General features: G+C 35.3%; 1 protein-coding gene across 10 annotated transcripts in view; it reads right to left on the bottom strand.

Annotated features, from left to right (window-relative positions):
* The window catches only part of R3HDM1 (R3H domain containing 1), a 127,318-nt gene that overhangs the window by 68,580 nt on the left and 40,788 nt on the right, over positions 1-17,950 (bottom strand). For 8 of the 10 annotated variants that reach the window (XM_045868950.3, XM_064586455.1, XM_045868955.3 and 5 more), the window contains 3 exons: positions 15,424-15,525; positions 12,856-13,152; positions 6,870-6,993 (listed from right to left, as the gene is read on the bottom strand). In XM_045868950.3, coding sequence (XP_045724906.1) covers positions 6,870-6,993; positions 12,856-13,152; positions 15,424-15,525 — 523 coding nt within the window. The remainder of the gene's footprint in view (positions 1-6,869; positions 6,994-12,855; positions 13,153-15,423; positions 15,526-17,950) is intronic. The other 2 variants (XM_045868953.3, XM_045868957.3) reach the window with 1 other exon arrangement.

Here is a 17,950-nt window from a genome sequence, read left to right as displayed (position 1 = left end):
AGACCATGGGAATTATGTTGGTTAAAGTTACTATAACCACAGGGAAAACTAGAAATATTCAGTTCAAAAGCACTAAAAACAGAAAAATCCACCACATCATTCTACTAATCAAATTAAAGATGAGAACCTTACCACTGTCTATGCAAGACAAAGTCATTAATAATTTATTAGCAACATAATATAAAGGATCATCTAATCACAAGTATGCCTCACTTTATGCACACTTGGTAAATAAAATTTACATTTAAAAGAACTGTTCAAGTTACTCACAAATTCCTCTGAACCTGTGTTTAAGCAAAGGAATCTCAGGCTGCTAAGTGTCAACTGTTACAGAGTGGCAGTAGAGAAGTGGCACTGTGGTTCAAGTTCATTATCTAATTATTCAGTCTAAAAGGAAGGGAAGGGACACAGTTCTGATAGTTTAGATGGTATAGTTTGAAGACTGCCAAGTATGAGTAAAAAAAAAATAGTGATCTCGAAAAGAGGGAGAAAGCCGAAGACCTGGAAAGAGGAAGTAGATTCCTAGAGAATGAAAAGTATCATTAGGTTGCTGGAGGGGAGGTGGACAGGGGGATGGGTTAAATAGGTGACTGGGTAGAGGCACCTGGCTGGCTCAGTCAGAAGAGCATGTGACTCTTGGTCTCGGGGTTGTAAGTTCCAGCTCCACGTTGGGTGTAGAGATGACTTAGATAAATAAACTTTAAAAAAAAAATAGGTGACGGGTATTAAGGAGGGCACTTGTTGTGGTGAGCACCAGGTGTTGTATGTAAGTGATGAATCACTAAATTCTATTCCTGAAGCTAATATAGCACTCTATGTTAACTAGCTGGAATTTAAATAAAAACTTGGAAGAAGAAAAAAAAATTCTAAGAGTATTTCCAGTATTCTAACACGCAATATATCACCAACTTGGCTACACCTAAATTATTCTTCCTTTAATAATAAGTGTTTCAATATATCAGAAATTAAAAAAAAACACAAATCATTCCTTCGATCTATCTAGGTTTAACCTGGAAGTCAGAGGAAAATAGGATCTATATCATCTGTAGAAATTTGTGTCAATATTGTGGGAAAACATGTATTTTGTAAAGTAAGCAATGCCAATAAAAGTGATACCAAACAACAGAAAAAAAACCTCCAGATCTCAACATAGGTGTTACTTAACAATGTCATTCTCCTTTGTTAAAGGACTGCACTGCTGCAATATTACCCCATTTCTTCCAGCACTTTCAGAGAAGAGTACAATCAATTCTGCAAGCAAAGAGAACTAGGACAATATAAATTGATGGCTTAGGCACTTCCCTGGAGGGCTCCAAAGAATATTCTATTTTTAACTCTCTCTCACTTCAACAGAGAAGAGAGCAAGAAGGAAACACAGTGCTCAGCAGAAAAGTATTGCACAGGCTTTAACAGGCTCATTTTACTTTATGCAGGTGACCTGAACAGCATCTGTGTTAAAGGAAAGCATTCTTAGTAATACGAATTAGATATAATAAGAAAGATAATAAAAAGAACCGAAGAACTGCTTTGTCAGAACAGCCCTAAATCTAAGGTGATTTCATTTAAGTTTTTCAAGACTAAACTTGTATAGCAGAAGCAGTGTGAGGGGAGATTTGTTTTTGTTTTGATAAGCCATTTTTGCCAACTCTAAGTTTATATGTAACTAGGTATCTACAGTGCAATTTAGATGAACTGTTTCCAAATCCTCAAAGCCTCAAGTTTGTAATCCTGGTCTGTCTTACACACCTGCAGCACATTTTTAGTGAGCAGGCAAGTTCAACTAAGGATAGCATCTTTGGTGCATTTAGAAGAAGACACAAACACCAGCACACCTTCACTATTCTTTCTCCTGTATCACCTTCTGCTCCACTATTTCTGTGCCTGAAATAAACATAAACACAAACACAAAAAATCGAATCTAATAAAAACAGCCACGTAGTGGTTATAACTCGTGGCTATTTAAATGATGACCCTATGGAAGAGTCTGTACAGCTCAAGGAAATCTGTGGGTACTTACCAGATACTTTTGGCTCCAAGTTTCAGTGGCGGCAGGTTAATGGAGAAGGGAAAAGGGAAATAGGTGGATTTGTAGGTATTACACAATGTCTGAATCTGTGCTGGTTACACAATACTCAGAAAAGCTCATAGAATCAATGAAAAAAACAAGGATAACCAGGGCCATCACGAAGTAACATCATTACAAAATTCCTCTTACTTGAGTCAAAAGATGCCAGTAAAGAAACTAACTTTGTCCCTATTTAACACAGCTAAGTCCCCTGTTAATATCATCCCTCTGATGCTTATCCAATATATCAATTTCTTCCTTGCTTTTATACCAAGTCAACTTTAAATTTGTGTTCTGCAATGCTGCCAATATTCTCCACGTGTTACAGATTGTTTATCCTAAAATGTTCCTTCTATGGTGTGGTTCATCAGGAACCTACTATAGTCTGCTGGTAACGAAGCTTAATTGGAACCACATAGTTTGAGTTACCTGAAAAGCTAACACTGATGATATAATGCATTGATATTCTTTGCATTTATCAACTGGCAGCAAAACTAAAATGACATTTCATTTTACAAAGTCATTTTGCTTCCCACATGCATAAAATATCACAGTTTGGGGAAAAAAATTGAATTCTATCCTTGGTCAGAGCCAAAGTAGTTTCAGATGCTTTTAGGTGTCTTAGGTCCATTAGATGGCATTCATTAATGCACACTAATATTCCTTAAAAGTTATGTAGCAATAGACTTTTGCTAATGAGTTTGGCATGCTTAAGACATTAGATTTTTAAGAAAAGCTATAAACCAAACTGAATCTGTCATTCAAATCTGCTTTGGAAGAGAAATTAAAGCAATAGCTTTCACAAATTTTTAAAAGGTAAATTATATTAAGACAAAGTTGTCATTTAAATTCAAATCCCTATTTCTGAGTATGATGCATGATTAAAAGGCATTATATGGAAAATATAAGCAAATATTAATACCTTAATACAGCATTTAAAAAAAAAAAAGAAAGAAAAAAAGCAGTGGAAACCTGAGTAAAAAGAAGCCAGGAAGCAGCTGAAAAAGAGACCGGTTCACTGTGAGAAATGTAAACCTCTCAGACAGTGCTACGGCCCCGAATCCAACAGCTCAGCAACAAGGCCAATTATTGCAAAATATTAAACATATATGGTAAAGCTGCAAACCTTTCAAAAAAGAGTCATAAGAATGAAAGCAGCTACACAGAAAACAGCCAGGGCCGCATAAACCCAAAATCTTTGCTATAAGTACTATGTGCAGGAACGGTTTCTTTATATCAAGCTCCTTACATGTAGTATACTTTATAGTATTCAAGCGGTAAAGTTTATGATAAAGGGTTAAGCTAATAAATCCTTACTATTGTAAGTGGCAAATAACCGTATCTTTTGAAATAGTTGTTTGTGTGACTCCAGTTATTGACATTAAGTCACTAAGCTATTGCAAACCAGTCTTCCAATATTCTACCTTTCTGAACTAAAGGGGTCTCACATAAGATAGAAACCAGAATCATGGAATTTTAGAGTACACAGAGACTTCAATAGACTATACAGTAAACCTCCCTTAATTTGCAAGCAAGTAAATTGAAACCCAGAAGCTTTAAGTGATAGATCTAATACCAGTTAAAAATGAAAAAGGGCTGTCAGGATTTTACTCCTATTTTGTTTTCTTTCACACTATACATTCCATTGTCTGAAAATCCTCACGTAGCCAGAATTTCTTCTGCTTCTGTTGACTGGGGTTGACTTAACCTTGTTTTGAATGACCATGACAGTCTCATATTCATAACACAAGATACATATATTCATTCCTCAGCAACAGGGTTAGCACTGTTTTCAATTCAAGTCCCATAAGAGATGAGAGGTTTGTTGTTAAGGGGATCAATAACTATTGTGAACCTCTGACACGCATGTGGGATAGAAGACCAAAGCATTTTATCCTTGAGATATCTCCCCAACCTTCTTCCTGCCGCCAAAAAGGAAAATAACAGAAAATCTTTTATTTCTCTTGCCATATCCCCTGGTTTAAGAATACTTAATTCAATAGGTAAAAACAAACAAACAAAAAACCCCAAAAAACAAAACTCCCAAAACCCCAAAAACCACTTAATTCGATTGGATTTGTTAAGTTAGGGGACAATTTCTTTAAATTCACATACAAACATTTAAAAATTATTTATTTGTGCCCCAGTGAAGAACTGTTCCAAATTTATTGTTTTCATTATTTGGTTGAACAATTAGTTTTACCCTTTTATGTAATAAAAGAAAATATGTTTCTTCACTTAATGTTGTTTGACAAGAAACAAAAATGTAAGAGACATTAACAAATTATTTCTAATTTTAATCAGACTGGGATGGTGGAATGTATATAAGGAAATATAGGAAAAGAATAAAAAAATGAAATACAAAAGTATGATGTGTACATATCAAAACGTAAATTATGGAAGGAGAAATTGCTATAAATCTGTTAAAAAAAAGTCAGAAAAAACTGCCTTGTCCATTTCCCACTGCATTTTACTTTTCTATTAGGATATACACAAACATAAATGCACACTTTTCTATATGCTTTAACATAAAAAATAACCATCAGCTAACTACAAATTTTTAGATGATAACTTTTTTAGTAGTTAAAATACTACTAATTCCATTAAAAGGTTAAAATTACCAACACAATACTTGCCACTGGCACTATGAACTTTTCTTTAAAGAGGAATTTGCTATTGTACTTACTGACATAACATTCCTTTCCCTTTCAGGTAAGGATGCTTTGAGGACTAATTTCTCTTTTTTTTCTTCACACTGAATGATATTCAACTAACTTACGCTTGTAAACTGAGAGCAAAGTGCATAAAATAACTGGAAGGACAAATTTTATATAACAAGTTATATTGTGATGACTTTAAGAGTTAAACATAATGTCAAAAACTATTCAGATGTACTTTTTTCTGTGCCTGTTCTATATGGATGCAATCTAACTTACTTTCGTTTCCTTCCTTCTCACCATAATTAGCATTAGAAAAAAATCCACAATTAAAGTAACTGATGATAAAAACACCTACTACCTATAACATAGATATTTTGGCCTTCAACTGGGAGGAGTGGCATATTCAGTTGTTTTCCATTATGTGGGAATATTTTTGCTGAGATGCATTTGTAAAAGCACACTGGTCCAGCCTGTGATTGAAAGTTTTCATTCTGTAGGCAGTTTGACAATGCAGAGGAATAAAAGTTTAGCAATGGAAAAGAATGAAACTAATAAGCTCAAACAAATATAGACAAAGGATCTCTGCTTGCCTCAATTAAACGAAGTCACACAGAAGATATTTGAATTGGGAGAGTAAAGGTAAATTTCTTTTTTGTTATCATGACATTAACTATAGTCTGTATTATAATTTTGAAAGAAAAAAAATCAAGACAAAACAATATGAAACATCAGTCACTGTGGCCCAGGAAAACTCAGAAAATAATTTTTATTAGAATAAAACAACAATGTGTTTAAAGTTAATGAATGAACAGTGTCACAATGAATATTCTCATATAAAGAACAACTTTTGATGACTTTCAAAATTAGAGCATGTACTAATTTGAAGCGGACTGTATTATCAAACTTCACGAAAACTTGAACTAAAGGGAGTCACAACTAAGACAGAAGACAAATTCTAAGTTGGCTAAAATGAACAATGTTTGTACTCAATATCCTTTGGAAGAACATTTGCCACAAAAAAGGGAAGACCTTATACTAAGTGTAAGATGACTCCTAGGAACAATGGATTAAGAACCTGAAAGTTCCCCTACACGGGTGATAAGTAAGAATCCTCTCTGGTTAAGGAAGTTGGTGAGTCACAATGATCACCGAAGACTGCTCAAGTGGGGAGAAGCAAGAATACTTCTCTTCAGATTGCCTGGTGCAGGCATCTTTCTCCTAAAACTGTGGCTCCCCTTAAGACTTGCACATAATATCAAGAGCAAGAAACTGCCTAAGTGGAGGGTTTTGTGGCCTCAGTGAGTCATGCTGATATAGTGTGAGAGCCTCCAACAGTGACAACCAGCTAAAAAGGCCTCAAAGATACCAATAAACATTCCGCTTCAACCGCTAGAGGTATGGAAGGCTGAAAAGTACCTTACTACACATCTAGGGCAGAAATACAAATCTAGGTGGGAAGCACAGAAAGAAATGAATTCAGTCAAGATCGTTTTTTCCACTGAGGTCACAGCAGTTTTCACTGAAAGCTTAAAGAAAATTTAAGAGGGGCAAAAGGAAAAGAATCTTTTGAGTTTTAACATATGAGATATGCCTAGTATTAGATTGCATTTGGTTTAAAAATACCTTTCACTATACAACCAGCAAACCGAAAAACAAAACACAAAAAAGATATTTAAGGACATCATTCCTTTTAAAAGCATACTGAGACCAAGACATCAAAACATCTTCACCAGGCTAAATTCTCAAAGTTGGGTCACTTGGGTCCTTGCTTCTAGTTAGCTGTTCAGGAGACATCGTAGCTTGCCTCGTCTCTCTTTTGTTGTTAACAGAGGTGGATTATTGGTCCCCAAAGGAGGCTTTACTACAATGGCAGGGAGCAACATGCAGCTGCTCACCACTATGCTTGACCTGGTACAGTCTTCTCTAAACACTTTACCATATAAACCTGGCAAGAGTTATTTTCTGGCAGGTGCTAAGATTTGCCCACTCTTTCAATCTCAGTGGTTTGTATATTCATATGGATCATATCTGAGACCCCTGACAGGCAGAGTGTGGCAATATCTTAATGGTAAGACTGAAATAAAGCAGAATGAAAAAAGCAGTATCTGTAGCTAAGAGATCATAGCCTCAGAAATATTACTCACCTGTCTGCTGTGCAGGCTGTGGCAGTGGTTGGTTTAGATGTGAATTGTAATGGACAGAAGGGACTGGGCGGTACTGAGGTTGACTGGAGTGATAGTGGCCTGGAGCACAGTAACAGGCTGGCATCTAGGGTAAGTATTGAAAGAAAAAAAAGTCCATTTCACTTGCAATAGAAATGTCTTCTCTGAGGAACAACAGAGTGTAATGAGTAATTCTTTTTTTTAATGCCATCTAAAAAAAAATTTTCTTAGCTTAAACTGAAAAATTTTTTAAAAATTTCAAGCATGCAGTATATGTAACAAAAGACACCTACAAATATGCCCATCAATTAGATTTAATAGGTTTAAAGTTTTGGGGCATAATTGTTTCAGATTTTTCTCCCTCTTTTATAAAACCAAACACTATTAAAATAGCTAAGGGCTCACTCCAACATTCTTTTGCCCTATGTTCAACAGAAAAACCATTATCCTATAGTTGGTATATATGATTCCGTAAAGAAAATTGTTGAGGATTTAAAAAATTTACATTTATGGTACTCTACTACATAAAACTCCATGCAACTTATTTTGCAATTAACATTCTTTTTCGAGACTTATCTTGGTTGAAACATGTACACTCATGCTCATTCAATCTGAATGCTGAACTGCAGTCATTGTATAAATCAGCCTATCTATCTATTCTCACACTAATACACAGTTGCGCTGGTTTCATTCTTTTTCTCATACTTCTAATGTAAATTAAAATGCCAATACAAATCTTATTTGTCAATTATATCTTAATAAAGCTGGGGAAAAACCCAGTAAGACTAGCTTAATTCTATTTCCTTCCAGAGCTATTTATATCAGTTGTGCATTTCTCTTAAAGTAATCTGACCTAGTTTGGAATAAGGAATAAACAATCAATTCAGTGATGTAGAAGTTTGTGGTAAATTAACTTTATTAGCTTCATAAGCTCTTTCAGGTTCTGTCTTCCAATCGGGTTACTTCTAAAAGAAGAGACATCTGTAGACATCTTAAAGAGTGCCTATTTCATCTGGAAACCAGTTGAATACAGAATTTCTAGATCAGTTATAAGCCAAGAATCTCCTAAATTTACTGTTAACATTCTTCTGTTTTTGAACCATTAGATGCAATACATTTGTGATCCCTTAATTGTTCCTGGAGGTATCAGCAAGCAATAGATATGTCCTAATTTCAGATCTTAATCTATTATTATACTTTTCAGTATGTGTATAAATAAGAGTATACACTGTTCTCCCACTTAATTAAAAAAAAGACATCATTGTTTAAGGCAAAATTCGTAACCACGGTGTATATATATATATATATATATATGTATTTTTTTTTTAAAGATTTTATTTATTTATTTGTGAGAGAGAGAATGAGAGAGAGCACATGAGAGGGGGGAGGGTCAGAGGGAGAAGCAGACTGCCCACTGAGCAGGGAGCCCGATGCGGGACTCGATCCAGGGACTCCGGGATCATGACCTGAGCTGAAGGCAGTCGCTTAACCAACTGAGCCACCCAGCCTCCCATAACCACGATATATTTTATTTATAATGTATACACATGCAATGTATATGACAACAGCACAAACAATGGAAGGTAAATAAAATTATACTGTCAATATGACTACTATATTTTACTTGCAGTTTCATATGAACTTGGAATAGATAGTAATAACCTAAAGATACAGATCATATCCCTAAAGAAACTATACAAACATGAGATTTAAAGGACTGTAGTAAAAAGGCCAAAGAAAAAATAAATTAGAACACTAGAGGAGTTCAAATAATACAAAAGGTAGGATAGGAGGCATATAGGAATAAAACAGAGATAGAACAAATGGAAAACAAATAGCAATGTGGCATACCTACCTCTAACCATGTCAATAGATCTATTTAAGCTAAGAGGACTAGACAGTCCAATGAGACTAGATAGAACAGCAAAGATGAACTATATAACTATATGCAAAAGACAGACTTTAAATATTAAGGTCACAAATTAGAGGATGGAAAAGGCATACCACTTAAATGCTCATCAAAAATGCTGAAGTCACTATATTAAAGTCAGATAAAATAGGTTTTAAGACAAGAAACAGTACTAGAGAGAGAAAAACATTTCATAATGATAGGAGTCAATATATCAGGTAGAAATGATAAATATAAATCGCTTAATATAGGTTTCAATATTATTAAAAAAACTGGCAGAATTTAAGGGAGAAATAGACAAATCCACTATCACTTATTGGTAGAACTGGATAAAAGATCTGAAAGACACGAATCAACCACATCGGCTCAACTAATACTTAGAGAATACTAAATGCAAGAAACAGTAAAATATGAAAGAAATTAAAGATGACCTAAGTAAATGGAAAGACATCCCATGTTCATTAAGACTGGAAGATTTAATATTAAGATGTAGTAATATCCAAAGCAATCCACAGATTCAATGCAATCTCTATCAAAATTTTAATGGCCTCTTTTGCAGAAATGGAAAAGCCAACCATCAAATTTACATGGAATCGCAAGCCATATAGGCAAATAGTCAAAGCAATCTTGAAAAAGAACAGTTGGAACACTCACAATCCCTGATTTTAAAACTTACCAGAAAGATATAGTAATATAATAGGGTAGTACTGGCATAAAAGTGGAAACAGAGAGAATAGCATAAACTGAGAGTGCAGAAATAAACTCTTACATTTATGGTTAACTGATATTTGACAAAGGTACCAAAATCATTCAGTGGGAAAAGAATGCTTCAACAAATGATGCCAGAACAGATAGCTACACACATGCAAAAGAATGACGTTGGACGGTTATGCCTCATTATCATATGCAAAAATTAACTCAAAATGGATAAAAGATCTAATTATTGGAGCTAAAGACCACAAAACTCTTAAAAGAGAACATAAGGATAAAATCTTCATGACTTTGGATTTGGCAATGGATTCTTAGATATGACTAGAAAAGCAATGAGCAGTAAAATGAAAAGAGATAAAATGGATTTCATCAAAGTTAAATTTTTGTACATTAGGCACATTATCAAAAAGTCAAAAGACAATCAACAGAACAGGTGAACATATTTGCAAATCACACACCTGATGACGGTCTAGTATATAGTATATATAAAGAACTCTTACAACTGAACAACAAAAAGACAATCTCCTGAAAAAATTGGCAAAGGACTTAAAAGAGACATTTCTCCAAAGAAGACAGACAACAGCCAACAAGTACATGAACAGATGATCAACACCACCAATCATTAGGGAAATACAAGTCAAAACCACAATGAAATACCCACTTCACATCACTAGGATAGCTGAGATAATAATAACAACTTTTAAAAAGGTAAATAATAAGTGTTACTTTGTCAAAATGTGGAGAAACAGGAACCTCTCTATACATTGCAGACGGGAATATAAAATGACACTGTGGAAAACAGGCTGGCGATTTCTCAAAAAGTTAAACATAGATATACCATATAATTCAGCAATTTTATTCCTATGTATATACCCAAATAAATGAAAGTGGGTATCTGAATAAAAACATGTACCTACATGTTCATAACAGCACTGTTTACAATGGGCAAAAGGTGGAATGAACAAATGGTGGTATATTCATACAATGGTATATTATTCGGACAAAAGAAGGAGAAGGAATGAGGTACTGATACATGCTACAACGTGGATTAACCATCAAACATGTTAAGCTAAAGAAACCATACACAAAGGGTAACAATATTGCATGAGTCCATTAATATGAAGTATCCAAAACAGGCAAATCCTTGGAGACAGAATGCAGACTGGTGGTTGCCAGGGGCTGGGGGCTGGGGCGAATAGGTAGTAAATGCCTAATGAGTAGAGTTTTCTTTTGGGGTGATAAAAATAAAATGTTTTGGAACTAGAGAGAGGTGATTGTTGGAAAACACTGTGTATGTACTAAATGTCACTGAATTGCTCACTTTGAAATGGTTAATTTTATGTTATGTGAACTTTATCTCAAAACCAAAAGAAATCACAAAACACTAAAATGATAGAATACAAATTCTTTTCTTTTTTTTTAAGATTTAATTTATTTATTTGACAGAGAGAGACAGCACAAGCAGGCAGAGCGGCAGGCAGAGGGAGAGGGAGAAGCAGGCTCTCGCTGAGCAGGGAGCCCGATGCGGGGCTCCATCCCAGGACCCTGAGATCATGACCTGAGCCGAAGGCAGACGCTTAACGACTGAGCCACCCAGGCGCCACACCATTAGAGATCCTTAAGATACTAAAATTATAATAAGGGGATATCATGACTGACCTTTTGCCAATAAATGTGATAATTAAATTGATAAAAACTAAAAAATTCAATCCAAGAAGGAATAGGAAATTGGATTAGCTCTATATCCACTAAAAAATTGACTCTGTAATTTTAAAATCTTCACCACAAAAAACTCCAAGTCCAGATGCATTAGTGAATTCTAGCAAATATTTAAGAAGGATGTTAAGAAGAATCCTACACCAACTGCTTTAGGAAATGAAGCAGGCAACAATATCCCATTCATTTGAAGCCAGTATCACTGCCATCTTGATACTACAACCTGAAAAAGACATTACACACAAACTACAGACCAATAACCATTATGAACATGCATGCAAAAATCCCTAAGAAAATATAAGCAAGATGAATCCAGCAATATATAAAAAGATATTCTATCATGACTAAGTGGGAGTGTAGTCTCAAAATGAAAGGATTAACTTAACATTCAAAAGTCACAGTAATTCACTGTATAAATAGAATAAAAGGGAAAAATCACATGATCATCTCAACAGATGCAGAAAAGGAGATTTCATAAGATTTAATACTCAATTCATGGTAAAGACTCTCACCAAACTAAGAGAATTTTCTCAACCTGATAGAGGGCAAAAAACTCACAGATAATATCATAGTTAATGATGAAAGACCAAATGCTTTTCCTAAGACTGGAAACAAGGAAGAATATGTACTTTCAAAATTTGGCTTTAAGTTAATAAATGAATTCTAGGGATTTCACTTCTCCCTGTTGTGTTGTGTGTATATTCAACATCAGCGCTCATAGGTAATTCAATAAGGCAAGAAAAAGGAATAAAAGGCATATGTATTGGAAAATCCTAAGCAGTCTATGAAAAAAGTATTAGAATAATTAAATTTAGAAAGTCTACAGGATACAAGATCAATATACAAAAATCAACCTTATTTCTACATATGAGCAAATGAATAGAAAATGAAATTTTAAAATAATCTCCTTTAGAATACTAAGCTTTTTTTTTTTAAGGATTTTCTTTATTTGAGAGAAAGCGAGAGCATGTGCAAGTGGGGGGGAGGGGAGAAGGGTCAGAGTGAGAGAGGGAGAAGCAGATTCCTTGCTGAGCAGGGATCCTGATGCAGGGCTCAATCCCAGGACCCTGAGATCATGACCTGAGCTAAAGGCAGATGCTTAACCGACTGAGTACCCAGGCACCCCACGAAGCATTTAAAAACATTACATACTTAGAGATATATTTAATAAAATATATGCAATATTTATATAATGAAAACTACAAAATACTGTTGAGAAAAATTAAGGAATATCTAAGTAAATGTAGAGAAATAACAATAAAGCTTTATTAGTATTACAATGTTATTAATTCTCCCTAAATTAACCTACTTCTTCCTGAAATGCATCATTTTATTTTTACAGTGTATTTACCTTATTGTGTTTCTCTTAAGCCAATTAAAACAAATCAGTCAAGAGGAAACCCAAAGGTCGCATATTTTTAACCATCCAGCCAACTGAAGTGTCTACCAGTCATGTGGTTGTCTAGCATATATTTGAGAATCTCCAGAGAAGGGAAGATGATGACCAGCTTTGTTTAGACATTGTCACAAATTCTCTCCACATGAAATTAAAAGTAAGCTCTCTAGTTAGGGTTAAACTGATCTTAAATGAAGAGGTTTCCACGGGAGAGAAAAGATGAAAAAGCACCGTACCTGTGGTGAGGGCTGCTGAATATATCCCTGCTGCTGCAGCACAGGCTGGCTGACAGGATGGCCAGAGGCAGAATAGCCAGCAGTAGGGACTGGCTGCCCGGGTGGCAGGGGAGGGGGGGGAGGTGGCGGCGGTGGCGGTGGCGGTGGTGGAGGGGCTGCCGTCATGATATAACCAGACTGCTGTGGGGACTGAAGAACAACAGTGGACTGGAACATGGTGGCATGAGGGTCAGAACCATCTGCAGATGGCTGGCGGGCAAGACTCATGTGGCTAAACTGAGACCCAAGGTTGTCCGGCTAAAAAAGGGAAAAGTCAGAAATCAGTAAGCCTTCCATACATACTTACCAAAATCTTATCAACCAAGCTTATTGAAAAACCCCCACTTCATATATTTTAAGATGATTTGCAGTAGTATGCATTATGGATATCATACATCTACAACAGATATGACTTAATAGAACAGCTTCAATAAAATTAGAACTCTAAGGCAGGAAAGTAGGAATATTACAATGCTGTCATTACAAATTATTTATAAAGTGTATCTAGTAGAGTGCATAGCATGCAGAAGAGTAGGATGTAACAACATTTCACAATAGAAAATGAAAAGACACTTATTTAAATGACGATTAAAGGCACATTAGGATGTGGAAGTGAAACTGGACATATTTATATTATACAGTTAACATTTTCTGAAGAGACCTCAAGGACCAGGTAACTAGCAAGGCATGGTACTAATTTACACTCTTTACCTCTCTTCCTAAAAGGCAAGATTCTGCTTCTATGACCTCTGTATATCTTAGCATACCTGTTGAATATACTAGTAGAAATGAAATAAATATATAAAATCTATCCACCCCAGTCTTCTAATCTCTCAAAAATAATTTGGCCATAAATTCCATTCTTCCCTAGTGTTTTTCAGTCTCTTCTTAAAGTCAGATGTTAACACAAATTTAATCCAAATGACAGTTTCCTACTGCTTTTGCTACTTGGTGAGCAGGCAATGGTGTCCAGCCACGAGAGGGTTATGATTTACATGCCATCTGACAAATGTTTTCTCTGACTCAACAGCATAAGGACCAGTTCTGACTGGTCTAGACAATATCACTGAAATGATAAAAATGGGGTTAAAATGGTATCCCCTTGCTCCCAAAGAGACACAGATTGGCAACAATATATATCACAATTTGTTAAGAGGAGAATTTTGGAAAAAGTTACTTAAAAAATTGTGGCAATTGAGTTGTCAGTTCAAAGTTGACATGTCTGCAATTTCCACAGTCTGCTGGTTTTTGCAAAGTACATTATGGCTACGGAGAAGACAAGGGATCGAAAAGGGGAACCTGATTCAATGACTGAAAATATGTGGTTTTTTTACTCTTCCAGTGCTGCTCTGACATACTCTAGCACTATGAGCCTAATTCAGTGAATACTTTCAAAAGGGAAAAATGTACCAAAATATACTTATTAGCTGTAATTACATAGTAATCTGGCCAAATATTTTAACTATACACCACCATCAGAGTCATCTCAAAAAAAAAAAAAAGTCATTTTCTTATTCCAATTATCCACCATTTTTCAAAACATTTTTGAGGCTATTATGCTATTCTTAATGATGCTTTCAATCTTCTCAATGCCGGCAAAATTTTATTTTTTTCAGACTGGAAGTCATTTTTGAAAATCATTCAGAGCAGATGCTGTTAAATAAGGTTGCCGCCAGCTCAAAACAAAAACACTCCCAATTAAAGAAAACGCTTCTAAAAAGTGTCAAGTGACTTTAAGATATAGCTTACATTTTAACTTGAAAAGTAATGTCAAAATGTGATGCCATATAGTCTGGCAAAATAACAGCATCACTGGGAAAAGTGTATTAGGCTGAGACTCATTTCAAGGGAAGGAAAGTAACAACTTACTGAATACTGATTTCATGTTAGGCACTAAGCAGGAAGTACTTTACATGGTTATTAGAGAAGTCACTAGTAACTAGAGAAGGTTACACAGAGAATACACGGCACTGGTGCTTCTAAGCTCTTACTGAGAAGTATAATTTAGGGCATACTTTGGATTGAAGGTGGTTATCACTTCTTTACAGTCACAGATTAAATATCTAGGGATCTTCTTTGGAAATATACATAATGTCTTATGTAGCTGTAAGGTCCAATTCACCCTAATAACTGGTATGTAGTCTAATGGACCCAGGTATTGGGGAAAGAACAGAAAGCCTTAAACCCAGATGAAACCTGCCACTCCAGGATTGCAAAGATAGCACTGACCTCAGTGAGAAAAGTAGCTAAACTATCTTAGGACTAGAATACTCAACCTGAAAATCATTTCATTATGAAAAGGCAGGAAAAGATTTGGACTTATATAATCATGGTAATATGCAAATATAACCAATATTATACAGTAGAGATTAAATTATTTCTAATACAGGTCAAAAACACCTTTTCAGTATATATGTGTCCAAGACTTTAAATAATCACAGAAGTTCGTATCACATTAATCACATTCATGAGCATCCATCACACATCAGCCCACAGAAACAATGCAGGAGGTGAATAGAGATATAGTACCACGGAATATTGCTGGGTGGGTGAGACTGGCAGGAGCGGGGATGGGTAAGGGGCTGTAGAGTACTGAACAGGCTGTGAAGAGGACTGCAGAGGACGAACAGGCTAAGGAATAACAGGTTGGCAAACAATGTTAATGTCAGAATAAAATGTTACAAGAGTTGCATAAAATGGAAAGTTACAGTTTTTTGGCAATAGTTTATAACTACATTTATAAAGTCATCTTATACAATGATATAGGAAACAACAAAAATGATGCTAAATGAAGAAACTGCATAGTAAAAATTTTTTAAAAATACCTATGCTTTAATATACAGTAATTTTTTCATAAAAATATTTCTCTCTTAGATTCACAGAAACAGGTAATTTAGACATTTCAAATCCTATTATCTAACCAAAGTCCCCAGGTTAAGTCAGTAAAAGCAAAACCACTCATTCTTACTTCCTCGTTTGATGGAGGAGTTGCTCTGTTTAGCATTATGACACTAGATAATAAAAGAAAACTTCACTCCTTATCAGACAATAAAAACTTACACAATATGTATGCCAATTACCCTCTCTATTTGATAAGGCATGATTAAACACTCTTTGGGGACCGAAGTGCCTGAATTTTTTGCAATTTTTAAAGAAAAATATACTGTGGGTACCATTAAGAATAACAACCTAAAGAACCACACACACACACACACACACACACACACACACACACACACACGCACAAACATATCTCTTTTACACAAGGAAGATAAACACATTTTTCTTGCAACTAAAAATTTTTATCGAGAGAGTAGATGCCAGGAGCTAAAAAATTAGTTACTTGAAATTTTTTTTGGTAATGAAATACTCCTGCATTTCAGGAAAATAAAATAAGTTTTATGTTTCCCAGGGACAATCAAAAACAGGTGTTATAAAAAAATGAAAAAAGATTTAATCATTTCTAAACCTTAAGGAGTACACAGCTGGTCATCCGCAGGCTAACACTGGCATCTGATTTAGTTTCCCAGTCTTGCATTTATATTATCTAGTTTATTCCTAAGGGGTAATAGGCATACGGCTTAAAGACTCTGGTCATCCACATTACAGGTGGCAATCAGGCTAAGATAAGTGACCTGTAGACAGTCAGGTAAAGCAAACACCGGAGGAACCCAGGTAATTTTGTCCAGTGAAAACTCTTACTTTTGGTTAAAATGTACATTCATGAATCTCCCTCTGGACAGTATTTTCTAGAATACTTTACAAATGCAAAATAAATGAACTGAATAAGACTGCCCAGGAAATAATCTAAATACAGAGAAATTGTTCTGGCAACTAAGATGTGTAATGATGAGTTGCACTTCTACCACAAAATCAATGCCAGAGTTTCTAAAAAGTGAAAGTCTTAGATCAGAATCCCACAAAAAATCTAAAATTAAAGTAAAAGTACTACAAAAGGTAAAAGCTGAAAGATCTATAGAGCTACTGGTCCCTCACTAACCTCTTGATCAGCAATTAGCAAGCTTCCTAATGGATGGCAGCACATACCACATACCTTTAAATGAGGTACAGCAGCTCTAGAATTTCCAAAGTACAGGCTATTCGATCTGTTATTAAGTCAGACAACCATTAAGACATAACTTTCTTCCAGACATCTTGACCTACTATGTAAGTGTCAGATGAAACAAAAGCTTTAGACTGCTGGGGGATAAAAGAAAGGGGAGTCCTATGAGCACCAATGGTATGAATTAACGTCTCCCAGAGTGTCAAGTTGTAATGAGACAAATGTGGGCGAGAACACTGGTTGATCAAGGTGAAATTCTGACACCACTTAGAAAAGAAAAAGCCTTAGCACTTCCTTTCCCTACTTAAATTGCAACTGGCTGCAAAACAACAACCACTTGAAGTGATTGATTTTAAGACATGTAGCCCATCTGAAGGCTTTGGAAATCACAGTATTATTTTGTTTGGTTATTTGAAACTTCATGGATGGATTATCTCAGTGCAAAAAATGGTTACTGAGTATCATTTGTTCGTCAATACTCTCTCCTGGTATCTGATGGTGAATTACCTGAAACACCTGAGGCAATACCAGGAAAATCAGCCATGAAGTTTGACACATATCCCAAGATTTCAAATTACAGTCCATTAAGGCTCTATTTCTAAAGTAAGCTGTCTACACCTTCATTTAGGATTGTCTCATCTGTGAATCAGACAAAACTATTTCTAAGAGATAATAATCTGAAATATATAACCACAGATAAACGCTTTAGACTTTTTTGAAGCTGCCAGACAAACATTATTTCCATTGAATGAAATGAAAATCAGGACTATAAAGCTCCTGGTGAAATACATAGCACTACAAAGACAATTACGTGACAGCACGATGAAGGAAAAACACTTTAGGACCAAACCGAATGAAGGCAAGGCACAGAAGGCCAGAGAGGGAGTTTTACGTAGTCTAACGTGTACCTGAGAGTTTGTAATTAAATGGGGCTGCGAAGCAGATACAGGAGTCTTTGGAAACAGGTTTAGGCAACTTCCTCTACATGTATTT

The sequence above is a fragment of the Mirounga angustirostris genome, unplaced genomic scaffold (genome assembly GCF_029215605.1).
Source record: "Mirounga angustirostris isolate CCGP_5_RB_7025 unplaced genomic scaffold, mMirAng1.0.hap1 SCAF_3, whole genome shotgun sequence".
NCBI classification, from domain to species: domain Eukaryota; kingdom Metazoa; phylum Chordata; class Mammalia; order Carnivora; family Phocidae; genus Mirounga; species Mirounga angustirostris.
This window is presented reverse-complemented; position numbering and strand designations above follow the sequence as displayed.